Source organism: Pseudopipra pipra, chromosome 2 (genome assembly GCF_036250125.1).
Source record: "Pseudopipra pipra isolate bDixPip1 chromosome 2, bDixPip1.hap1, whole genome shotgun sequence".
Taxonomy (NCBI): domain Eukaryota; kingdom Metazoa; phylum Chordata; class Aves; order Passeriformes; family Pipridae; genus Pseudopipra; species Pseudopipra pipra.
The window spans coordinates 22,920,510-22,948,121 of NC_087550.1; the positions used below are offsets into that span (position 1 = coordinate 22,920,510).

General features: G+C 40.3%; 1 protein-coding gene across 2 annotated transcripts in view; it reads right to left on the reverse strand.

Annotated features, from left to right (window-relative positions):
- ZBTB20 (zinc finger and BTB domain containing 20) overlaps positions 1 to 27,612 on the reverse strand; it is a 530,641-nt gene continuing 503,029 nt past the window's right edge. For both annotated transcript variants that reach the window (XM_064644394.1, XM_064644393.1), the window contains exon 4: positions 1 to 26,895. In XM_064644394.1, the coding sequence (XP_064500464.1) occupies positions 26,477 to 26,895 (419 nt within the window). In that variant the 3' untranslated portion in view covers positions 1 to 26,476. The remainder of the gene's footprint in view (positions 26,896 to 27,612) is intronic.

Genomic DNA, 27,612 nt, shown 5'->3' on the forward strand with positions numbered 1-27,612 from the left:
TGTGTGTATTTATTCTATATTTTAAAGCACTTGATAGAAAAGGCGTATGCAAGGTTTTTTTTTTTTAACAATTTTCTATTTGCTTGTTTTTGATAACTGACATACCATTTACAGAGTATAATGAGAGAAAAAAAAGGAACTTAACCCCTCAAAACTTTTGACCTGCTCTTCACATTGTCACAAACCATGTTTCTCGAGAGAGATGCCTGTACAGCGGGTGTGGGGGTGTGTGTGTGTGCAGGCAGCAGTGCGTGCTCGGGGGGGTGAGGATGGGTGGGTGTCCAACGACATGTATGACCATGGCAACGTGTGTCGGCACCTGCAGAGACCCATCTCCTCTGGAGGATCCCTGCCACTCCTGTGCCAAATCCTGAAGTCTCAATGTTGGCAAGCCGGTGCCCGAGGTCATCATCATTGGCTGCCTGCATAAAGACCTCAGGATTTAGGCCTGGGTGCAGTTTCCCATTCACTCGGCATCTGTTGAATGCTGGGAATTTCTTCTGTCCCCAAGAGGAAAATGTCCAATTTTTATCTTTTACATTCGCACACAAGAAGTGTGTGCTCTCCCCTCCACCATTTAGCAAAGACTGACCAACAAATTTCCACCTGGGTTCAAGGCAGCGCCGCGGGGAATGGGAATGCGGCTGGATGCCCCCTCCACGTGCATGTGCAGCGTGTTGCAGGAAGGCCGGTGCCCACGTGTGTGTGTGTGTGTGTGTGTGTGTGTGTGTGTGTGTGTGTGTGTGTGTGTGCAGCACTGCAGCCCCCACCCAGCCATCCCCGCACCCCGCACGCTCCGTGCCCATGCCAACAGCCAGCCACTCGGGAACAAAAAGACAGCAGATAGCATTAACACATCAGTAAGGTGCTCAAAGAAAAAAAGGCAGCTCCCACTCCAGGAATGGGCAGCCACATAAGGTGCTTCAAAAAGTTTTTTTTTTCTTTTTTTTTTTTTTTAAATTTTTCTTTCAGTTTCAGACATTTTAAAAAAAGGACTGATTGAGCATGTGGTACGTGAGAGCAAGGCCGAGAGTTTTGAGACTTCTGACATCCTCCATAAACAAGAGCTTCCTCAGGCCAGGATGCATTTTTGTTTGCTTACTTTGTTGTTATCATTGTGGTGGATTAGTTTAGATGGAATTTTATTTTCATATAAACCAAAAAAAAAAAAAAAAGGGTAACAAATCAACCCAATGTGAGAATTAGCATAAAAGTCAAACTGTGTTATTGGGCTGAGTTTTTGTCTTAGTCTTCTTTTTTTTTTTTTTTTTGCCCATTCATTCATTTAGCACCGTTCCTTTTTATTCTGGTTACAACCCAATTCCTTCTGTAATTATTGAATGTACAGAAAGGACCAAGTAGTTGTTTTTGTTTTTTGTGATCTATTTCAAGAACCCAACCATAATTCCTCTGCTGCTGCTGTGTTTGTGTATCATCTGGTTTCATGAGCTTAAGGAGAAAGGTTAGTCTGTTGATACTTAAGGTTGACGTGTGTGTTTGTATGCATACACATTGTTCTATACATACACACTGCATGGAGTACACTTTAACTGGAGATAAAGTCAACTGGGTTCAAACACATATGCACTATCTTCTCCTATGTATTTGAAACAGTCTGGAGCTTTGATTTGATTTTTTTTTTTATTTAAAGTGCATTTAAAGCAAAATAACTGGCATTCACATACCCCATGGAAAACATGATTGCAGTGGAAAGCTTGACTATGCTAAACTCCTTGGACTTGACAACACTAAAAGCAAATGGGGCAGTGACAGGCCTCAGTGTAGGCAGCTATTACTGGGCAGCACCATTGGCAAAGAGGGAAGGCAGGAGGTGGTGGAAGGGAAATTGCTTTAGAGGTTGAATATTTGAACTGTTTTCAATTCTGACACAGCTGTGTCATTCCCAATACAGCTTCCTTTACAATGATTAATGACCTCTGTCTTATGGATGTATACATCTGACTCTCCCTAGTTCTGTCTTTCATTGTGTGTGTCTCCCAAGTGCCAGCATCTATTAGGAATAAGGCACTGTTGAAATTACAGTTTTACAAAAGATGCAAAATAATCCAACCCTAACCATCCCGACTGCCCACACTGCTCTCCTCTCCCTCCCTCACTTTTTTGGGGGGGAAATATTGCATGTGATAGGAGTTTATTTTTATTTTCTCTGTGTCAAAAGTAGGCCTTGGACAAATGTCTTAAGTCCATCAGCACCAAAGATGGGTAGGAATACACCCTTTCTCTTGTATGTATGTGAACACATGCAGACTTGTTCATTGGGAGGGGGGAAATAAATACACCATTCCCCTGTTGCTCCTCCCTGGCTTTAGAGCCCAGCCTAAAGAATAAATTTCCAATCCCCCATCTGCAACATTTTCATTTACTGGATCATTTATGGAAGCAATCTAGGGATTTTTCATTCCCACCACCCAGGTGCTACAGGTTTTACAGGTGGATTTCTGAAAGGCCAAGCTCCAGGAAAGCCTGCGTGGAGCTTCCTGATCTGCAGAAAAACAGCACAGGCGGGCGTTCACCCTTGTGCTTGCCTGACAGACAGACACCTCTCAGGGGCTGCTTTGCACTGATTCTTAAAACCAGAAAAGCTTCTACAGCACATCTGGCTCCTCCATGGAGTCAGGAACACTGACTGTGCAGTGGGCAAGCCTGCAGAGAAGCTGGGAGGCAATTGGGTCCCTGTCTTTGCCCGCAAGCAGCTGTGGGTTGCAAGCCACTTTTCCATTGGCCCAGTGCACTCTTTTTACTCCATGGTTTTGATTTGGGAACAAGTCATCTTCCAGTAACTGGGTGGGGTTAATTTGCCCTAAAAACACTGCAGTCAGCCTATCATAATATGCATTTGCTGTGGTAGCTGGTGTATCCTTCTCCTGCTACAAGGCTGAAAACGATTCATGAACTACCTTCCTTGAGCCAGGATCCCACTGGCTCCTCTCACCCTCCACCAAAGGCTAGGGCTGCCTTGTAAAGCAGAGAATATAGTAGAAAATGAGAAAAGCAAGCAGACAGTAGGGGCAATAGCAAACAAAACATGAGACCAGATGGTCTAGCATTTAAGCTCTAGGCTAGTCAGTTTAGCCACCATCATTAAAATGGACTGAGATTAAAGGAGTCTAAACTGCTACGGACTGGGTTTTTAGAAGTGACACAAACCTTGGGCGGGAAATGAGTTGCCTTTTTTTCTTTAGTGGTTTAAAAGTCATCTCAATAAGGCCACAAACTGCATTTGTCCTGTCAATGTGACTGCTTGCAAATGACATGAATTGCAATTGAGTGCTTCACAAAGTAGGATAGAAATGGGAGAGAAGAACCACCCCATGCTCACTACAGCTGCAGTGTAGGAGAGGGGAGTGTCTGAGGAGGTGGTGGTGAAGGGTGTCTCCTTGGGAAGACCTGCTACGTGTGGAAAGGGAAAGGAGCTAATAGCATCTCCCTTGCTCCTCTTCCTTTCACCACCACCTTACTGTTTTGCTGGACACCTATAGACAAGTAGCACTTCTGAAGAGCCCCCTCCTGTGTCTCTCACATGTGTAACTTGGGGAAGGGGAGGAGGCTGGTATAATTACAAAAGGGGAAAAGAAGGCACATGATTTTACTCAGTCCTGACTGAACCCACATTTTGAAAGCAAGGGCAGTTTAGGTGGAGGGCAAAAAAGTGCTCAGTGGAGCAGGTGCTCACTGAGAAGAAACCTCAGGGTAAAGGAAGAGGGAGAATAAAAAGGAAAGGCAGGAGAAATGAAGGCCACATTCAGCTTTCTGTCTGCTTGACAGTCTCAAGATTTGGCTGCATTTTCGTCCAGGAAGGAAAAGAGTCTGGTTGGTTTTGAATGTAGCCCAGTTACATATCTCCAGTTTTTGTTATGGCTGTTGGTGTCTTCCTCCTTCCCTTTTCTCCGGTCCCATGAGTACCTGGAGCACCGCTTTAGTCTTTTAAGCCTGTTCTTCAAACATGAAGAACACAGCACACCTCTTTGGTCACCCTCAGCCTCTACTTCTCCTCAAATCCAGACCAGTGATCAAATTGAGTAGTGCTCCCTGCTGGTCACTCCCACTGCTGGGGTGCCAAAAAGGGCTTTGATCAGTGACTGAAAGCGTAAGTTATCCTCATGGTTTCAGTTGGGTTGGTGTGTTGGTCACAAAAGCCACTGGTAGGATGAAGGCAAACCAAGGGAGCTGTTGACTGAGAAACTGAGATGTCATTTACAGAGGTCATTATGATCATCATGTCTCTCAGTCACTTAACCCCTTGTGCACTGCCACATCTCAGTACCATGATTTTTCTTTCTCCTCCAGTGACTGTAAGCCTTTTTCATTTCTGTGGTAGACAGGAGAAGTAGCAGAGCTGATGGTCCAGCTTTGGGATTCCAAAACACTGTTTTGTATTTTTCCCCCGAGTCTCTGACTCAAAAAGGCATTTAGTTTCTCCCTCCTTCTCCCCCCAGCCCCTCCAAATTTGCTCAGGAAATCATAAGGCAGAGTAATGAGAAGTAGGATCATCAACAGCTCTATGAAGACACAGGGTGGTAAAATGCTTCCCTACAAACTCACAGTCCAGTGTTTGTGACATTTCATAAATAACTTTTTCTTAAAAAAAAAAAGAATAACACAAGAACAATCCCTTTACTTACTCATCTGAAACAAAATAAACAGCAGTGGCTACAAACTTCTTCTTGTAACAATTACAAAAAAACTCCCAACAATACAATCCCCCAACTTTTAACACACGCCTTGAATGTTTTTTTTTTTTTTAATGTTAAACCTCAAAACTGCAGCATATCCTTAAGGGCAAACTTTTCAATTAGTTTTTTCTTTCTTTTCTTTTTTTTTTTTTTTAAATAATGTGTTCACCAAAAAGAAAAAGAATTCCACAAAACAGTCTTGTACCAAGAAAATGCATTCAAAAATAGAAAATACTACACAACAAAAATATGTACCCTTCCTTTCCAAAAGAGTCTTCACAAAAATGTAGAAAAATGCCAACCATTTTTTTCCTTTCCTGAACACTTAACTTTCAACCTAGGGCACAAGTATTTATTGACTTATAATGTCTGTTTTTGCATAAAATATGGAAGATAAAAACCAACTATCAGGACTGTGAAGTTACAAACAACACCTCATTATTCTCCCCACCCCACATTCCCTCCTTAGGAAACAAAACAGAGAAAGCCAATGTTTCAACAACTGATTGAAAGCCGTCAGGCTAGGAAAACCCATCAGCTGATATGGGGATTCAAAGATGATGGCATAACAGGAAAATCATCTGTCTTTTAAAATGCATGCTTTTTGCATTTATCTCAACACTAGTCTCTGCCCTGCTGTACTCAAACGACCAGGCACTATGGAGACAGGACACTGCTGGGCACAGAAAGATCCGGGAAGAATTTGGGGCGCATTTGCGCACACGATGTTTTACTCACAAAAGAACTGTTGCCATTTTGAAAGACAGAGAGGATGTTTCCATATGCCTTAAAAGTGCAAGGGCCATTTCTGGATCATAGTAGTTAAATACGCAAAAGTTTTTCTACGCTTAATAGTCAAGTCCGTTTTTCTGGCAAAGGCAAGCCAGAGATAGATCACATCAGTTCACGTCTGGGAGTGGGTAACAGCTGAAAGCTGGTAGGCAAGAAGTGTCACACCAAGGTGCATCCAGAACTGATTTATTCAGTGGGAAAGTGTTTTGCCTACCTTGAAAAATGTTCAAGGGATTTTATGCGATTAACACAGCCGAAAGACCAACGGTTCTGACAGCAATAAAATCTAGCAGTGGGGACTTAGGTACTATAGGGAAGGCAGCTGTATCTTGCACGCATGTGGCTAAATCCATCCTTTGGGTACCTCCTTTGACTTCATTGCAATTACATCTGCTTGCACCAGGGATGAATTTGCCCCATGTGGTTCTGGATTTTACAAATGTTGGCCATTTAGGAGCCCAACCCTGCAGAATACTGTGCTAAAATACTCCAGATTGCAGAGCTAGGATCAAAGAGGCTTCTCTCTTCTTCTGTATGAGAATGTTTGTTTTCTTTCTAGCATATCTTTTAAAGGATACTTCCATAACAATAAAGAAGAGGGGAGCTTTTTCTTAGCCTTTTCCACTGCGTGGCTGTGTGTTTTCCTTTTTTTTTCAAATGGCAAAATGTGTTTGTGTTTACTTCCAGTGCATTTTTTCTCAAAAATTCAAAACAAAAAGGAAACATTACTTTCCCCATCCTTCAAAAGGAAACAAAACCAAAACAGACTGATAAAGTACAATACAATAAAAATCAGGCATTATAAAAGACAACATGATGTGCAACAGCAATACCAAAGAAACAAAAATAAAAAATATATATATTAGGATACAAGTACAAATGAACCAAGAAAGCTATCTAACCCCACTACTGGATGATTGGTAAGCATTGGTTAAGAAATACGTAAGGCTATTCTGAGATTTCTAACTTAACACAGTTAACCACTGCTTCTCCTCTCACACCTTCACTTCCTAAATTTTTCACCTTTCACTCACTGGTCTTCTATGTCTTGAAACTGATTTTTTTCCTTTTCGTATTTTTTGGTCTACAGTAGAATTACATGTTAATAACAACAGCAAAACAAAACTCAAGTTTGTTGTGAGAGTAAGTTGGTGCCACATCCATGATGCAGAAGAAAGAAGACAGACAACAGAACAACTGCATTCAGCTTTTCACACACAAAGCATATTTGAGGGCAACAACATAGTTGACCAAAACAAGTTTGGAGGGGCAAGCAGCAGAAGCTGTAGGTTTATAACTACACCATCAAACAGAGCCTGGTCTTTTGCCTTTACCAATGTCCTTGAGGACAACAGTAGCTCAGTTGCCATGTGGCTTTGCCATTCTTGTCATCTGGAGCAACAGCTGACCTGTTATCTACTTCACCACTAAATGCACACCTGGTTCAATGGAAAACCAAAAGGAAAAGAAAAGGTAAAAGGCTCCTAGCTGGGGGGAGGGCAAGGCTATCCCAAGGTCACCTCGGCTAATGTGACAAATCCCCAGCCAGGTGTGATACTAGGATCAATGAGGGAGGGCACCTGGCTGGCAGGCCATTCGGAAGCAGTCTTTAACCAAATTCAGACTGTCTAAGGTGATGTGACAGATTGCTCAGCCTCCTCCATTAGAGAAGTGTGAACACTGACAGGTTACTCTGGGATCATTCTGTTAGTATAAATTCTCTTAGTTCAGCGGGGATGAGAAAGCATACATTCTCTATGGCTTTCGAATTGCCTTTGTAAATGTCAGCATCACCAGCCACCAGAAATGCATTCCCTACAAACTTGGCTACAGCACTGTGACTGAAGCTCCATCCTGATTCCTGGCATTTTCTTTTTTTTCCGTGGAACTTCTGAAACGTAACTTTTTCCTCAAGGGTAACCTCTGAAATTACCATAATGTTGAAAATATCATTAGCATCTTCTTGAACTATAACTACGCCACAGTCCCAGCAAAAACTCAAGCTGATCCTCAGTAGTGCTTGCCATTGTCAAGGAAAGGAACGTGCAGAAACAAGATGATCAAACAGTATAGGAAAGTTCTGTTTTGGATCTAGCCTACTGGCCAAAGGGATTTTCATTCAAGAGAAAAGGTGCAACAATGAAGCAGGATGACAAATGGAGGGGAATTATGCAAGTTAGTGTTTCTCCATCTGGAGAAAAAATAGGGCATTAAGTTATGTGGCATCTCTAGTCAGCAACATATGTTTTGGCTTCTTAAAATAAACCTCAAGTTATCCTTGGTTTCTCAGTCAAGCACTGTCTACATGGGGCTTTAGTACCATGCTGAAAAAAAGAAACGAGTTTGTGCTATATTTAAATGCAGTTCCAGTTAAACTAGTTTCAAACTGACCACGTAAAAAGGAAAAACTTATTTAAAAGCCATTAAAACTATACAATCACACTTATGCCCAAGAACTGGTCTGGTCGAGCACTGAACTGAAAGGAAACATAAACTGGAATCTGGCTTTTAAAAAAGGTTTTAATTCCTGTTTACGTGGACTAGACCAGTTCTTTTGAAACTGAGTCAGCTGGAATCAGGTTTAAACAGGCTGAATTCAAACCAGGATTTGGAGCACGGCTCAAAGCCCACTTCTTCAGGTTGCAGTACTTCTAAAAAACTAGTGCAAATGGCATCTTATCACAGCATTGCAAATATGCAGTGTTCCTCTCCTTGTCCAAATATGGTTGCCATCAGGTCACACCACAAGGGAGGAATATGCAGCAATCAGTCAGCTGGAACAGCTCAAACTAGAAAAGTTCTTTATTTTACCACAGCAGGAAAGGCACTCTGGACACAGCAGGCTCAGTAAACCCTCAGCTTCACCTTTCTTCTGGAGCAGTCCTCTACTCCTCTTTGACAATGCAAATCCACTCTGACAGTAGCAATATATGCAGCTGCCTTAAACAAGGAAACAAAACAAAAACTCACCTAAACAACAAACAGGCATATTGGCTCATAACGTGAATTAACTTCAGCAGACTGACTTCAGCAGACTGACTTTATTTCCTCCCATATCATGACTCTGTAGCTGTCATTACTCTTACGGAAGCAAACGCCACTTTACAAAATAAAGGTGCTCTCCTGTCTCTCTATTATGCTGGCTCTCAAATGAACTGTGCTGTTGTTGGGCATCTACTGACTCATTACTGGAAGTTGATCTTCCAGTGGTTTTCATCTTAGAAGGTTCCTGCATATGGCAAAGAGAGAGACTGCCTGTTCCATTGTCCTGCTTGCTTTCAAGGGAAGAGTCATTCAGTAGTTCATCTAACAGTACATCAGCAGATATCTCCAGTTCTTCTCTTCCAGTCCTTTCAAACCAGGATGGCTGAAATCTGAGTGGAAATCTCAGAGCTCACCAGAAAAACACATCCTTAGCTCCAAAGTGTCTCCTGGTTCCAGACAGACTTGTTCCTTCCCACCTAGCACCGCCTCCTGTATGCGACTCCCCCTCTAGTTCTTAATACTTTTCTCAAATGAGGCAGTCCAACAGACTGACCATCATCAATCTGCTTTGCATTGTGCAGCTCTGTGAAAGATCTGAACTACCCATTTCTTGGTGCTAATGAAGCCAGAATATCTTAGCTTCAAGTCTAAGGAGAAATTCAGGGCATGAATAGACTTCTAGTCCCCCAATTATTCTAGACTTCCCTTAGCAACTGGATGACTACCTCCCCATTTTTGTCCATGAAACCTCTGTATAGACAGGCGGCCCCTCCACTATAGGACCAAAGCAGATGCACTCACGTTTTACATTCTTGTCCCAGTTGCTATACAGAGCATTTTTCATGATCCTGTTTTACCACCTGGCTGAAGTTGCAATTATAGTCTTACTGAAGAGATTCAACACAAACTTTTGAGAGTTTATAGATCACAAAGAGCTACAGCAGAGATGAATCTTGCTGCACATTACCACTGTTTTAATTTTTCTCATATTATGCTTGTTACAAAATTAATGATCAAGGCATAGGCCAACATGCATCTTGACTGCAACAGTATTTTTCAACTTAGAATTCCATTTGGTTCCAGCTGAAAGCCTTCACAATGCTAGACTATCCATTTAAGAAGACAAATCAGAGAGATCTTAAAATGCTAGACAGCATCTTTGCCTAAGCAGGAATATTTTTTTATGTACTGAATTCCACACCACCCTTTCTTGCCCAGATGTCCCTCCTGCTTCCTCTTACCCCAAAGATTTGACTGGAACACCTGTAATTGTGTGTTCAGGATGACTGTTTATTGCACTGTTCCCATAACAGCCTCAGAAAGACGTGCTTTTTTCCAGTGACCTTCTCCTTTGGTAAGTCTGCTTTGTGGCTTCACTTCTTGAGCTGAGAGATCATGCTTATACTGAAGGGATGCTAATCACAGTCAAACCTCTTGAACAGATTCTATCCGACAGTGCAAGTTTTGACATCTGAACTAGGAATCGGTATCTTTATGTTGAAGCCTTACACTGGTTTACCAAATGAGCAGTTCTTTTAACTTTCTCACAGCCCCAAAGAACAGTCTCTAGAGAAAGGGGGGAAAAGATCTGTAGCACCCTGAAACCTGTGATGCCTCTTCAGTTTCTATTATATTATAGTACTTTTATTTTAAGAGAAGGTATCTAATACAGCTGTCTCAGTGTCTGACTAGTTGCTTAAATAAAGGTTACCCTAGTTCTCTTTCAACCTGGTCAGGTTTATGGTACATCCTGGTTTCTGTGCCTATCCCTTTCTCTTCTCCCTTCCTGCTTAATTGGCCCCTTCCAATCCCACCACATGTAAATACATTTCAGTAGTGCAATGCAGTGCAGTGCAGTCATACTTAGTGCAAAAATAAAAAGCCTTATCCAGACCAAAAAAGCACAGACTCCCTCCCCACCCCACCCAGCCCCCAAGAAATCAGCACTCAGTAAAAGTATATGAATGCCCCAAAATAAAGGGGGATTTGCAGTCTCCCAGCCACACTTTCACATGCCTCATTTTCTCTCCTCCCACTCCATGTGGAGATCTCATTAGCAGATAGGACATTTACTGAAAACACAGTAAGTCAAATGACAGAAATCAGAAAGGAGACAAGCTATTGTTGGGGGGCTGCAGAAAGAAGAGAGAACTAAATGGATATGGCAAAAAGGTCAGTAGTGGTTTTACACAAAGTTGTTGGATGCAAACTTTGCAAGGGCACTCCTTGCAAAGGGCATGTGTATGTGTGGATAAAAAATCTAAGATGCTTCCCTGTTCCAAATATACAGTCCCTATTTTAACAGTGCCCAAGCTAAGGTTCTGTAGTGCAATCAAGTTTTTGAAGCTCTCTGTGGCCACCCTAAAACAAATCACCACCTAAAACAGATCACCACTAACCTCAGTTCTCTCCTGCTCATGCAGGCACACGTGCATGAACAACTCCCTCCTCCATCCTGCAAATACTTGAGGATATATGTGAAGTATTTATTTCATGGCCCACCTAGGGCTATGGTGGGAAAAGCAGGAATTTTGATGACAGGAATTTAAGCTCTTAAGTACTTTAAAATGAAGACACATAAGAAAAACAAAATAAAGCTCACTAATTACAAAGGCAAGCATGTTACTGAGTCCCAGTCAGCCCATAACTCCCCTAGCCCATCTATCTCTTTTAACAAAATAAAACATCTGCCAGGGCTTGCCACTTGTGAAGAGAACACTTGGGAAAACACAACAAAGACTTTGGGGTATTCACTGGTTTGGAGGTTATAATTTCAGTTTGGACAGCCACAAGAGCCTCCATCAAACCCTTGTAACTACTAGAAAGGAGTATGGGGAACCACTAAAATCAGTGTAAGAGGCCACATCAAGGAAGGAGGAGCAAGAAAGGAAAATGTATGAAAAATGGAACACATTAGGACAATACTGCTGTTGTTAGACTAATCTCAATGTACTTGCTCAGTGTACAGAGGAATACTGCACGCTGCTTCACTTAGGCTCAGGCACATGCTTCCCTCTTGCCTTCTGCCACTTCTCTCACTCCCAGTCCCTTATTGAAGACGGTAGCTCACCCCAGAATGTAAACAAAAGCAAATACCAAAAGATAAACCAAATTATAACCAAGAAGCAGGTTTCTCCTTTTTCTTTCTCTTTCAAAGATACAAGCCTTGCCTGCAGGCAGATACACTCTGTTTAACCCCAGTGGAGAAAAGCGTTTCACATGCACAGAAATACAGAAAGAACCTAAGAGAAAGAAACTAAGTAGGGGTGCAGGGATCCTGAATATCCACCTCGAAAACAGGCTTTAAAGACTTGCTGTTTATCTTTACCAATGAGCCTACAATGAAAAACAAAGAGAGCACAATGGAATCACTAGCTGTGGCAAAGGGAGAGGACCTAAACCTGCTCTCTCAGAGTGCAGAGCTACAGTGGTGCATCCCATGCCTGAGCACACATGAGACAAAATGAATAACACTTGTCAGCTCTTCTGTAAAGTCTATAAACACCAATTTAGTCAGTATAATCAGCAGCAATGAATTTTCTTGCTGTTCAGCTGTGTGTACTTTGAGGGGGTCCTACCTGTTTGCTGAAATGCTGTTCACACTATAAATTCTCCTGCATACCTAATGCAGTAGCACTTATTAAAAAAAAGGTCCACCAAAAAGCTTGATGTATAGTCTGAATTTAGGGTTATATAATCAGATCTTACAAAGAAGCAACTTTATTTTACCCACATGAATATGTGACCATCATAACAGAAAAGGTATGGCCAGAGTGCTTCTGGGTAGAGCAGTCAGAAACCTGGAATCAAGTAATTCCAAATATCCAAATACCCAAATGCTTTTACATTGTTCTGACAACAGAAAAGGGACATAGCAAGGGTATAAATTAGGGAAAAGGGATTGCAGTGAAGCATATATCTACACTAGCTGTTGTGGCTCACTATTTAATTATTTAAGATAAATATGCTATCACCAATAAATCAAACCCAAAGAAAGACTCAAGGTTATTTAGGATTCTCTGAACAAAACAAAATAAAACAAAAAATTCTATGCCTTGTTCAAATGGAAGCAACCTTCCTGCTTTATATAGTGCTTTTGAATTAAGTTTCCCAGCAAGGAGAGACTATATAATCACAGAGCCCTTAACACAGGCAAAATCTGCCTAGTGGAGTGAAATCAAATCTTAGCTCAGTTTTATGAAGATTAGAAACTTTGGGCAGAAACATGCTAAATTATGGGGAACAATCCTGTGGCATCTTAAAGGGTGTATATGAAACTAGGACTACATATGCTTTCCCTGTCAGAGAAAATGGACTGAAGTCAACAAAAGAGAGTCCTGCCTGCAGAATTTGGCCCACAGAGTATTGGTCCAATCAATTTTCAGGATTAAGCATAGATCTCACTGATGCTGACAAGAAAGGTCATGGTGTACATCCTCCCTGAACTGAGCAGCCTATTCATATTATGTTTGACAAACAAAAGCTCATTATGGGGGGAGTGTATGGGAAATCACCAATTTTCTGCTTCATTTCATTATAAGAATTTCTTTGAACCTGAACTTTGAGGCAAGAATCTAGGGAACTGATTGTTCAGAACATATGAAACTGGGAATAAATTCCAGACTTAAAGGACCTCTATCAGTTTCACAGCAGACCAAGCTATATCCTGGCATTAGGACAAAGCAAACAGGGCACCCCGAAAGACAATTAAACTTGTTGAAGATACTTGTGAAAAAGTAGTTCTGATTCCAATAAATGAAAGAGTGACACTTCTTCCACCAATAAATAGGAACTATACATTTTTTACAAGTTATTCATACATCAAAAAAAAAAAAAAAGCAGCAGCAGATACTGGGGATTCGGTCTTTTCCTCTAAGTGGCACGGGTGAAGAGCAAGTCCCTTGTATGGAGTTCAAGCACCCCCTCTCCTGGGAGGCCCCCTATCTTTGGTGCAAGCACCCCCAAAGTGGGGGACTCTCCTCTTATTCAACCTTGCAGGGAAAAGCTTTAAAATCCCTTTCTGTCCCGGCACAGTAGAACAGAGCAACACTCTCTTAGTACAAGGTTCTCCCTCTCGTGGTGACAGTGTTACCTACTTCAACCGTTGTGTTCCTCAAAAGCTGTATAAAACAGAAGAGAAGTGCAAAAAGGAGCTGAGTATAAATGCTGTCGACCACAGAAACGTGAGACCATTGCCTGTATTAGCCCTGGAGGTCTACTTGGTCAACAAGGAGATGGAAAACGAAAGTAATAATGAAAACCATATATTAGAATAAAGCTAATATTTGGACAGTCTTTCCTTGATGTTTATATCACTCAAGAAAAGCAGCCACTGCAAGAATCTATAAACTGTAAAGTTGATATCACCTTCTGTTTTCTCTCTCCTTAAAAAGCAGAAAATATGCACATATGAAACGAGTTTCTTAGAAAATCACAATTCTTAAGATTAGTATTTCTTCAGAGAATGAAAAAGAAAGGATATATGTTCATAAAAAAGCAAGATTTCTGGATTCACAAATGACTGACTGTCTTTTATGTAAAAGATATGTTAAAATAGTGTTCACCAGCTGATTATTTTGTTAGTTTCACTTTCCTTTAGGCAATTGTATCTGTACACACTGCGTTCTAAAAGTACAATCTCTAGTGTGGATAATCTACCTGTTTGGTACCATCCTGTTTGTAAAACCACTTCTTAGCCTAAAAATATAAACTGTAAACTGTATAACATGCAAAATGAATTGAGGTGTTTAAAAAAAGCATTAGGAAAAATAAAAGGCAACAAAGAAGTTAAATCAAGAAAAATGTTAAACTAGTAGTTATGCTAAATGAATTACTGAACCTCACAAAGGATTAGCAGGGCAAGTGTGGAATGGGTACGCAGCCATTTAAATGATCTGGCATTCTCAGTCAAGTGAGAACACTTTCTAAAAAAATATGTATGATTCAGGATTCAGTCAAAGGAAAAGGCAAAGAGCATGGTCAGAAAATGTGGACCACTGAATCAGCACTCTGTTGCAGCAGCTATATGGAATTAATTTGGGAAATGGCACCTGTTTGGCTTAATGGGACAAAGCCCATCCTTCATGTAGTAGGGTAATCTAGTTTTGTTACCTGCGTAATTAATGTTGAGAGGATAGTCTCCTCCTTCCCTTACAAATGGGTATACACAGAGTAAAGAAAAGCCAGACTTAGAAATCACTGCTGGAAGACCATAACTTTTAAACTGCAAGTAGAAAGAAAAAGAATGTGGCCTCCACATAAGTGCAAATGGCAGGAGCCTGTAAGGAATGCTGGCACTTTTTGATTCCCATGCTTGAAGTTCTGATTGCAATACCCCAAGATGTGGCAAAGGTAACTCCTTCCCTCTCTTCTCACTCCAAAATAACTATTTATTTGCAGAGACACAGATTTGCTCATTCTCGGTGAAAGCACAATTTGTAATTGATGTGACCATCTCTCATTTCTTCCAGTATTCAGAGTTAGGAGAAATGAGATATAATGAACACCTCCTCCACAACCCTCATCCACTTGGTTTTGCACATTTTCATTTAGAAGTGAAATGTTATCAACCAGAGGAGTGAAGATCAGCTGAGATGTACCTGAATTAGGAAAGCAAACATAAATTCCCATGCTCTCATAAGTTTGCACTCTCACTAATTTTGAATCAAGACTTCCTGCCTGGGACATCTGTTGCAAGATCAGAATACAGAAAGGACATAAAAAGCCATGAGGCTTGGGTGTCTACCAGCTTTCCCTGGGCCATTTGGATCTAGATGTTGACATATCCCTCCCTAGTGACATTTTTTTCAGCAGCTCTGTGGTGACAATTAAAATCCAGCAGGACTGACACAAAATTCAGACCCAGCAGGAATGTCCTATGAAGCTGGTGCAGGGAACACTCACCTTTAAAAACTTATGAACTGAAACTAAAACTTTCAGAGGTTGTTTTAATTTGAAAAAGGGGTGATCAAGTGGATAAATAAAGATGCAATTGGAATATATTACTAGCAGTGGATGGAGGTATTTCTTATCCAATTCCTAGCGAAATCCATTGGCCACATTCAGCATAACTATGGAGAGAACAATTTTTTCTATCCCACCTTAAAGCAGAAGATAATTTTAGGAAACCTTAAAACTTTAAAGAAACAGAACTTGGAAGGAGTGAAAGACCACTTGTGGCATCTTTCTCCAAGGCTAGGAATGGAAGAGGAAAGTCTGACATACACTATTACAAATGAAATAACAGGACATCTTAGAAGAGAGCTAATAGATAACCTTAATTGTCTTGATTAATTGTTCTTCTGATATGAAAGGGTAGCAGGGAACAATCTCTAACTTTTTGTAGAGCCTAATACTGTTTTACCTTTTCTTTAAAAAAATTACTTTTCTACATCTTACTACATAGAGATTTAAAAAAAATCCTGAAAAATTGCTTGTAAAGACAATAAAGAAGCCAATAATATGAAAAAGCACACTAGAGCTGTAATATTGGTAAATGCTTCAAATAGCTGCAGCACTTGATTGGGTTGTGAATGATACATGTGAAAAATTATTTTTCTATGATCATAGGCAGATGCAAAAGTTAAATGATTATACTATGTATATATATTGATATAGAATTGCTATATATATTGTGTACTGTATGTTCTAGCTTTCAGAAATACTGTATTGTAGTGTACTGTACTTAACTAAGCAGATCTAAATAGCAACTTGTCATTTTCCACAAAGTCACTAGTACTGTTAACAAAAACCAAAAAGTCTATTTTCTCCAGTAAAAGAAATACATACTGTTACAGTCACAAGACATTTTGACTATAGAGAGACAATGTACATTTAACCAAAGAAAAACACCAAACCAAAATAAAAATCTCACCCCAAAATCAACCAGCCAAAACTGTTGCATTATCATCTTATTCAAAAGGGGAAGGGAAATGCCACCAATCTAAGAAGAGGAATAGCATTTACTTCAAATTTTATGACTGAAAATGAAAGAAAAAAAATCCCCCAAAATCTTCAATTATCCTGTCTGGACCAAGGAAAACCCCCTAGTCAGGCAAAAGAGTTAATAAAATGCTACTTTGGGGGCCAGCACGATACCAAAATATGCAGCTGTAGCTAAACATACTTCATCATCCCACTAACTGAATAGGCGCAGAATGAGTTCTAGAAGTCCTGCAGTTCTCATGGATTACATACTAATTAATCTTACTGACCAATTTCTTCTGCTTCTGAAAATCTATTGGTCTTCTAGACACACTAACCATGGTCCTGAAGAGATTTTGGCAAAGACCAAGGGAGAGAAAGTTACTTGTTATTTGGTAGTGACTGCACATTTGAAATGGATCTCAGACGACATGTAAAGATATTCATAATCAATATCTTTCAGAGTACGTGAGGTGGGGAAAGAGCTGTTTGACATGGCACTTTGGAAACCAGAGATTCCAGACCTGGAATATTTTAGAGCCTCTCAATATACTGTGCTGCTACCTGTTTAAAGACTTGATAATTTCTTAGTGTTCTTTTTAAGGGAGAGTGAACAAGCAAGTTATTTTGCTTGGATTTTATTTCTTTGTAAGGTGAACATGGAAATGAATGACTGAACTCAACAGTATTGTTCCAGAGCTGTCATCCTCCATGGATGCCTATCTCTGCTAGTGAAGCCTGCTGAGATCAACTGGTTTATTTATTTTGTGGCTGAAAGACCACATAAGGCTCTGAGAGACATAAATCAGCCTTCCCTTTAGAATAAGTACTCACAAAAATACACTGGACCAAATCTGGGTATCACATTTTGAATGAGGGCAAACATCTTATTTGGGCAAACATCCAACTGTGAGCATTTGGCTAACAGAACTTTTAAAATGAATATATATGTGCATATATACTGCATGAGAAGCGTACTTATTTTTCACTAGAGTCATGTCAATGCTCCACAGTTAATATTGTAATTGTTGTTTCATCTAAACCCTTTCCTGCATCTAAACCAGGCATATCCACATGCTCAGTTAGCAACCTGTCTGTAAAGCCAGGAGGAGACAACTGGCTCTCTACCTGGACATACATACATACACACACATACTCAGACATACATCTGCATGCACACACACACAGGCCAAATAATTTGGTTTTACTCAAAGATCCCATGGGTACCAGCAGACTATGTGACAAATGAAAGTAAAGGACTTCATGGGAAAAATGAAAAGAAAGTTGGGCAGGTGAGGGAATGGGATCCTGCTTCCTGAATGCGATGATCCTCTCTAGTCAAACAGCGTATATTCGACATGAGGGTTGAACCTTCAGGGAATTTTATAAGGTTTAACAAAGAAATTGGCAATATCCAGGTGGCAAAAAGAAAAGGAGCAAAGTGAAATAGAAAAGGTGCCTAATTAAACATATAGATCTCAGAAAGATGTCTGTCCATGTAGTAGGAACAGGACACTGGAGAATCAGACAGTTAAGCACAACAATAAGTATCTAACCAAGGTCTGCACTTTTCCCAAGTGCCATAGGACTATGAACTTGGAAAAAAATCAAGTCAACAGTATAAAGTGTAGAAGTCTGTAGTTCTGTCTGGAAAATATCTAAAACAAGCAATGTTTTCCTACACTGGTAGCAGATTTTCCAGCAGGAAAAGTCCCAGTGGGGATCTTACGAAAACATGTGGATTACTGTAATACCTAAGATCAATCTGACACAGAGCATTTAGGAGGGATGCTTGAGGTGTGGCTGCATGACTACGCATGAATTTCGCAGCACAAAGAGGGCTCAAGTGCTAATAAAGTTTGCATGAGGGGTAGAAACAAGAATGTCCCTATGGGCTGAACTGGATAGAAGTTCTCACACATGATGGGATATTGGTAGTTCTTTTGTTTGTGTAATGTTATTGCTGCAGCAAAAGGATATTTTTAGAATATGCTTTTCTTAAAAGGAATCGCAGCTAAACTAATCAAAGAGTCTATATTTATCGCCAGTGACATGCATGCAATCCCAAAAGTGCCAATAGAGGTTGCATTGATAGAAATTCAGAACAGAATTTGCCACTGGGAAGTAGCTTTTCACTAGATTTCTCTCTCCACTAGCACTGGAGAGGCTAGAGTCTGCAGTCAAATCACACAGCCTTACCCCCATATTATTAATTTGGTTTAGGAAGACCATTTACCCTCAGGAGTTTTAAAGGGAGCTGATGCCAATCAACCCAATCAAAAGTAGGAGATCTCTTTGGAAGAGGACGGAACTTGGAGCTGTAACTGAAGGTAAGAAACAGCGGAGAAGCACCTTCCAATATGAAGAGAACACTATGCCTCACTAATACCTCTTTCCTTCTTTCCTGCCCTTTCAAACAGGAAAACACAACATAACATATTTCATATGAAAGGAATGTTTTAGATAAAACTTTGCTATAGATACAAAACATAAGTACGCTCCACACTGCTCAGATGCATTTTGTTTTAAGGCATCATTGTCCATGAGGCTGTAGTGTATTCAAGGCTGTAGTGTATTTGCTTCTGAAAGAAGTATCTTAATGCTCTTTGCTTTTTGAAAAATAGTTGATGTGTAAAGTGGGAGATTAAAATACAGTTAACAAAGTGTTTAGAAGGCTCCAGAGAGGAATATGGAGAAAGGGAGGTTGAGGGGAGATTTCATCAGTCTCTACCTGAAAGGAGGTTGTAGTGAGGTGGGGGGTCACTCTCTTCTCCCAAGTAACAGGTGACAGGATGAAAGGAAATGGCCACAAGTTGCATGAGAGTAGGTTTAGATTAGATATTAGGAAAAATTTCTTCACTAAAAGGGAGGTCAGGCATTGGAACAGGCTGCCCAGGAAAGTGGTGGAATCATTGTCCCTGGAAGTGTTCAGAACATGTGTGGATGTGGCATTTTGGGACATGGTTGAGTGGTGGGCTTGGCAGTGCTGGGTTAACTGTTGCATTCATGATCTTAGAGGCCTTTTCCTAATCTAGCTGTTTAGTTATCCGCACTAGGAATAATTATATGGACATACATTCTTATATAACATGTTTCTCAATTACATTTTCTTAGAAGAACAAAAAAAAGATTCTTCCTTGTGTTCCCTTGTTTTGTTCCTATTGTTCCCCAATAGGTTTACAAGAGTTAATAATGCTTATTTTTCAGATAGGTCATCTCTCTGTCATTATCTCTCTTGCGGACCAAATATCTCTGTTCTATTCCAGAGAAAACATAACTCACCTTTTTTTTTTTGGTCAGAGTTAGTTTGAAGAAAGGCACACACCTAAAGCTCTCTCCATATTTCCCACCTGAGTCATCTGTGAAAATATCTGGACACCTTTACTCCTGCTGAAATGAACCGGAGCACTGAGCAGCTTTAAGGGAAACTAGCTGAGAGCTTATTACTTCTTGCTGGACAAATAAGGTTAACAGCAGCAAGAACACTGACTTGGCATGGACAAGCCCCTGATGGACATGAATCTAGCACTAGGCCACCTTCATGCACTTGACTGTCTTACTGGACATGCTGCAGAGACTTGCTACTTTCAGCATCTGCCCCTCTGCAAGGCTTTTCTACCTGTATTTGGTTTCTGTCAGCAGGACTGTCAAGGTTTTCAATTAATTACAAACTCAAACTCCAGACAATGTATTATCTGTAGTTTCCCTCATAAGCCTTTTTTCACAGCAGAGTTGTGATTGCTTAGGGGCCAAGGTCTTACTGAAGAGAAACCTTCTGGGAGCAGAGGAGGCTCAAAACCTCTCAGGGCCAAGTTCTCATCACATTACACCTCCTTCACAAATTTTCACAGCCAGCATAAAAACAAATCAGGGAATGTGAAAAGCAGCTATTTTGCTTTAAGCTGATCAGATGCTGATAAAATTAGGCTACCTGCTGGTTCTTTTCTATAAGGTTTATTACAATAACTCAGAGGAGCTGAATTGAAAGGGTTGGTTACCAAGGACTAGTCTTTCTTGGCAGAACAGCCACCAGGTGCTAATGTGATACTAACATAGAAGGGTTTGGGTTGGAGGGGACTTTAAAGAATCATCTAGTTCCAACAACCCCTGCAACTAGCAGGGAACCTTCCACTAGACCAGGTTACTCAGAGCCTCATTCAGCCTGGTCTTGAACACCTACAGGGATGGGGAGTCCACAACCTTTCTGGGCAACCTGTTCCACTGTCTTTACTCTTCTTGTAAAGAATTTCTTTCTAGTATCTAATCTAAACCTACCCTCCTTCAGCTTAAGGCCATTTCCCCCCCATCCTATCACTACATGCCCTTGTGAAAAGTCCCCCTCCAGCCTTCTTGTCAGCCCTCTTTAGGTACTGGAAGGCTGTCATAAGGTCTCCCCAGAGCCTTCCCTTTTTCAGGCCGATGCTTTTTTTTCCTTTTGAGTGGCAAGTCATTTTCATCAGTGAGAGTTAGAGGATTTCCTTAGCATAATTGTCAGAAGGGAAGCAGATTTAGGTACACTGAAGGTCTGGTCATGTTTGAAATGATTTGTGTGCTTCTGATTTTGGACTGGACTCAACACTCCTGTGAAGAGTATGTTTTGGACCTTCTCCTTTTGGGATTTGTTTTCATTATTAAGAGACACAGTAAATGCTAGCATAATACTCACTAAAGGGAAGAGATCTGTTCCTCCACCATGTGAGTGATCAAGCGTTAAAAGAGTAGCTCCAGGTTGAAGGAAGTCAATCAGTTTGGGGTTGATAAGAAGTGAAGGGGCTGATGGTATGTGGGTTATTACTCAACTCTCCTTTGGATGAAAGAAATCAAAAGAGGAAAAATGGGTTCCACTTGGCCTCTTTGATCTTAGAGCAAAAGGAAACCTCACTCACTTAAAGTCAATTAAATGCTACTCTTCCCTGTTAGCTTACTGTGAACTTGAGCTGGTTTTGAAGCTAACTAACAGCGTGGGCCAGAAGCAGGTCTAGTGAAAGCATGACAGATGTTGAGAAAGTGTCCCCAGAGTAGCTCCTGCAAAACATCTGTAACTATTTCTCTTATAAGAGACTATTAATATGGGTTTTCTGAGACGAGGGACCAGACTGAAATACAATATTACAATTTATAGTACAATTTATGTACTGTACTGGTATGTTTCCATTATTCATGAGTTGTGCCTGCTAGTCCTCTGCAAGAGACCACTGTAGGAAAACCTCACTAATGCACACACCCCAGACATGCACACGGACACACTCAGTAGCTGTTCTCTCCTTGCTGATCAGCAGACACTGAGGTTGTGGTCCTGCATTCCTTGTGGATTCATATTTCCCAGGCAGACCTCAGTGGAATGGGCAAGAGAAATTAAATTTTGGTTCTCTGATTTATGATTTCACATAATACAAGAAGAAGGGTATTTCAAGGAACAGCAACAGAATTAACTTGAAAAGGAATCATTTCAACGAGGGGGTAATTTACCTGAGGAACTCACTTCCACAGGACAGCATGGGGCCCAGCTAGGAATTAATAAAATAGATCTTTAAAGGACAATGAGAATTACCTGCCACAATATATAATTTTTATATGGGATAAAAACTTAAAGCCATAAATTATGTCTTTAAGTTATAGGCAAGTAAATATTTTATTCAAATTTATATGTTTTTATATGTACAAATAGTTAATGAGGATTATAATAAATCTTCTCCCTTAGGCTTATTGCTTTGTAATTATCCAACATGGGTCTTTCATCTTCATTCAAATCATCTCTAAGTGGCCACATGTCAGAGACAGAGTACTGGGTGAGATGGACCACAGGGCAGATCTGCTCCGGCCAATCCTACATTTCCAATTTACTTCACCAGCCTCAGCAGCAGTAAGAGAAGGCACTTACTTCTCATTTACTCTAAGGCTTCCTTTATTGCACTTTTGCCTTGCAGAGAGGCCTGGATTTGTAAGCTTGAATTTATGTTCTATTTAATGCCCTTTTCCATTACCAAAGCAATATAAAGAGAGCTTAAGGAAAAGTGAGAATCAAGCTCAAGGAATGCAGGATATTGCATGCTTCATCAGAAGGATGTGTGCTACAGTCTGTGTTTTCTCATCTGTATCATTTTATCAGGTGTTTGGCAGGAAGCCTTTTAAGCATACTGAGAAGAGATTCGCTAAACCACTGTCAGCAGTGGTTTCCAGATCACTGTGACTGCCATTCTTTCTGCTAAGGAATATTGTAGCAATACATGAAGGCTGAATATACCTGCAACATTTGGATATTATAGTTGTTTCCAAGTAGCATATAAGTATTTCAAAGATGGGAGGAAACATTACTAAAAAGAATTTAACATTGTAAAAGACAAAGGGGGTTATGTTTGAGCTCCTAAATTCACAGTGACCTGGCAAGCACTTTCAGCTACATTAGCAGTCATGCTGCACGTTGCTTCATGTTTTACAAAATCAAGTCTTGAAGTTCAACAAAATCAGTTAATATTTCAGGCACTCATTTATGAAGAACTTGGCCTAAATTCTTTGACAAGTGTTTTAGAATTCAATCTAGTAAGCCCTAGCTTTACTTGAAGAACTTTGTCTATTTATTTTATTCAACTGGCACCCTCCATTCATTCACTACTGATCTTTAATTCAAATTTATTAGACCTCATAAAAAGTTTGGATTTAAAAGATGATGCTTCTTTGATTTAGGGAAGGATGAAAGCTGAAGGATTAAAATTTGGATAGGATTTTTCTCTCTAAACATGATAGTACTTGGATTTTGGTGGATGTAAACCCTGATTCTTGTTTCCTGTTTACTGGTATATTTCTTCTGGTATCAGAACCATATTCCAGAATATGCTACATCTTGACTATAGTTCACCAGAGTCACAACAGCAAATTAAACAGCTTTTCCCCTACCTCAGATGACAAATGAGCAGCTACATATTTTTAAGTTGGGTAAAATTTTTCACTCATTCCTCATATGGGATAACACTCTTCTATACGAAAGATCTCAGAAGAAAACAACCTTTCCCCAGAGAAAAGTCTCTAATCCTTTTGTCTAGGTTCACTTTCCCCATTTTCTTCCACACCCTTGTCTCCAGAACCTTTGTTTTCTGCACACAGATTTAGTGTGCCTTTGCATGGCAGATATTAGTTCTCCCTCTCTGTGTCCTGGGCTTTGTCTTTTCACTTCTCGGTTTACATGCTGGCATTGCTTTTTCCAGTATGGTTAAAACAACAATATTTGTTAACTAACTTGTGCTCCTTCTCCAGCCCCTTGAGCTACCCAAACAAATTGGTAACATAGAAAGACGTTACCATAAAAGAGACTCATTTGCTCTGGCACTCACCTCAAAGCCTCTCTTATGCTGCATACTGCAGATGAGAATCAGGGCTTCAGCGTTTAGGATCTGCTGAACAATACCTTGCAGGGCATAGAAAGATTCTGAGACTGAACCACCTGTTAGGTTTTTTTTCCCAAATAAATTGTAATGGAACAGGCATAGAACATATAAATGAAGTTACCTGTACTGAATGACAGACATCTGATAGAGAAGCCGCAGGTGTAAAGAACACACAAAGTTGTATATGGAGATCTATCAAGTCAACAATTAGAAGGTTGTCCAGCATAAAAAAATGTCTCATGTGAAATGCTCAGTGTTCACAAGCAAAGTTCTGTAAACTTAAGAAAGCTTAATTTAAATATAAACACAAGTAAAAGCTAAACTAGCAATTTTTCTTTTTTTTTCTTTTTGCATATTTTTGTTAGGTGCTTTTTCTCTGCCTAAAATATGAAGTCCAGAGTGCAGCTGGTGCAAGTCCTCACTATAGATTTCAAGCAAGACAGTGTCAGACACTGATCCAACTGAACTAAGGACCCACGTACTTTGGGAGTTGGCTTTGGGGGAAAAATTCTTACACAGATACACAGAAGACAACTAGGGAGAACACCAGTTCAAACACAGTAAAACAAAATACAGAACACCGACATATATATGCAGATCAGGAATCAATCTTTCACACTGATCCTACATTCCTTGCATAGCTTGGTATATGCAGAGAATGCGGGATGTGGCCCTTCCATTAGACACTTTTGCAAATGAAGGGAAGATTATTTGCAATGGTAACATTTTAAGTTATTTTGGCATCAGCACAAATTACCAGGGGCAGGATCAGATTCCCACACAAATATGGAAGCTCTCTAGCGAGCAAGGCAGGGATGAGAGAACAATACAGCAGATTAATTCTTGTCCAGTGACCAAAAAGAAGGGAAATCCTAGTTATTACACACTTCCAAAACTTTCATTACTTTTTCAAATAAGAAGAAAGACTACAGATTATATCATTCCCAAAACCAAGGAAACATTGCTAGAAAAATCTCTTTCTCAAAAGAAACCATCCTTCAGCAGAAATAAATTCTGAGGTGGAACCAAAAAAGAAACAATAGAAGCTTGGTAAGAGCCAAAAAGAGAACCATGTAATTCAAAAAACAAAGTAGCAGTTCAAATGATACTGCAGGATGCACAAACACTAGTAGATAATCTCACAGATGACTTCACAGAGCCCCTCATCGACCCAGGTAATTCTTGATTCCATTAGAAAAGAGAGAGAATAATACTAGAAAAGAAAATTAAGAAACATCCTTCCTCTTTTTTAAAATAAAAATCAAGATCATCTCCCCTCCCCCCCTCTATCTGGAAGCAGGTTAGCTAACCTTAACAGTCTCAATTTAAAATAAAATATATATTTTTATATATATTCATATATATAATAAAAGAGAAGATATTAGTGGCAGTGTATGCAAAACAAAAAAGAAAACAAAGAAAAATTACTTTTAACAATCTCACTTTTTTTGTTTTTTTTTTACACAAATACTGTTGTAAATATATTAAAAAAATCAGCATTCTATCTGGTAAACGTCACTTTTGCCCCTCTATAAAATTTTGAATTAAAAAAGTCCCAAGAACTCTTTTTTTTAAATTATTATTCCCCTCCCCACCCACCCTCTATTCCTCTTTCTTCCACAAGAATAAATCCTGATGCAACTTTTTTTTTTTTTTTGCAAAGATTGTGGGAACTAACCCTTCTCTTGTACCTAGATCCATAGGTTGCAACCTCTGGTATCTTTGATTTTCCTCTGTGTTTCTCTTTGCCTTCTGTGAAAGTCCCTCTTGATTGTGCTGAGGCCCTGTGCTCAGCGAAGACACTGAATAAATTACAAAAAGCCACCGTTGCTCTTTGTCTGAATCTTCTTGGTTTCTGCTATAAGGTGGTGGTGGTGGTACGAGAAAAGCAGCGGGGAGGGTGCGCCAGAGAGCGTGGGATGGAGCAGAATCCAGGTGAGGAACCTCTGATTCTTTTTCCTCACCCTGCAGGGACTCCACACTATCCAAGCCACACTGCCTCGCATTCCCCTCAGCCCTTTTGTGTGTTTGTGGATGCGTGTGTGTGAAAAAGCAGACTCGTGGTGGAAACCAGCAGGGCCTTGTTTCCTCTGGTTGCTGCTCAACCAGAAGCAAAATATTCCACAGTTCTAACTGGATACTGTGAAGTCCAAAAGCGGTCAGCAATGTGAATCATGTCCATTGAAACACTGCAAGCGGTGTACTTATAATGACAGTAGGCCTTGTAGATTTGTAGTATATTTTGTTTTGTTTGTTTTTTTTGTAGTGCTCTTCACAAGTGAGAAAAAAAGATTTTTTTTTTTTTTATTATTTTCTGTCTGTTTTTTTAAATTTTTTTTGTGGTTTTTTTTTTTGTTGTTTGCTTTTTGTAGTAAAGAAGGGTTGTATTTAGAGGCCAGTAGCTAGAGATCCAACCAGTGGAGCTCATGAAGCACTACCTGGCCTTAAGGCCACCATCCGAGGGAGGCTGGGAAAATTATTATTCACCCAGCCTCCGGAAATGTAATGTACCAGCAGGCAAAAAACAGTTCTTCATGTAGTACAAAAACAACAAAACAAAATGAACCCAAAAAAAGGAGGAAAATAAAGGTAAAAATGAAACAAAAATAATTTCTTAAATTCTAGTGCCATAGCTTTCTTTTTTTTTTTTGTTGTTTCTATTTTTGTTGTTCATAACAAAGAGAGAGAGAGAGATTCTACTTATCCGTCTGACACATGCATCCTCATGTGGTCGTTGAAATGCTCGATTTGGTCAAACTTAGCTGGACAGACAGAGCAGACGTACGTGGTCCCCTCCGTGCAGGCCACCACCCCGGCGGGGACAGCCCTCGCGCCGGTGCCGGTGGCTCCAGGCGTGCCGTTGGTGGCACTGTGCAGAGCCACATGCCTCTCCAGCAGGGTCTTGTGGGAGAACTTCTTCTTGCAGATGTAGCACTCGTAGGACTTCTCCCCACGGTGGAGACGCATGTGCACATTAAGGGAGCTCTTCTGGGTGAAGCGCTTGTTGCAGATACTACACTGGTACGCCCTCACGCCGGTGTGCGTCACCATGTGTTTGATTAGGTAATCCTTTAAAGAGAAGGAGCGCCAACAGATGCTGCATTGGTGTGGTTTCTCACCTGTCCATTACCAATGAGAAAGAGAGAGATAGAGAGAGAGAGAGAAAGAAAAACAGACAAAAAAAGAAGATCGTAAAATTAAACCAGCCCAGTAGAATGGTTGGCAATAAACTAATGGTAAGTCTTATGGGGGTCTTTGAAGAGCTGCTCTGGCTAACGAAGAGTAATTCTGTTAATAAGTGTATTTTGATACACAACATTTTTTGTAATCAGAGGTTACAAATGCTTTACAAAGGGGGCTGTAGGTATTCCCAATCCACGTACAGTAAAAAAGAGTTCAGGTGATCTCTTCAAGTTCACATAGTAGGAACTAAGATGGGACTGGAGTTAAAATGTCCTGATATCTACACCCAGTTCCAATGGCACAGCCTCTTTTGCCCGTGTCCTCATGCTCATTTCTAGACAGGTGTTAGCCAGGTTACTTTACCTTTCAGCATCTCCATTTCCCTGCATGCAGCCTGCGTGCAATAAAAGCATGGACAAAGCTAGTGATTACTATATAGCTGACCTGTAACACATTTATTTTGGCCAAATTGCTTTGTATTTCTCAGAAGAGAAATGCCAGAGATTGCCAAAGGAATCCAATGCTTTACAAGAGGTTTACATCTGTTGCCTCCTTTTTTCTGGTCAAATCTCATGGATGAAACATGGATAAGAGTAACTGAAAAGGGAACCTCAGTATACAGAATTGCCTAGGCTGGTCAGCACCATGTGAAG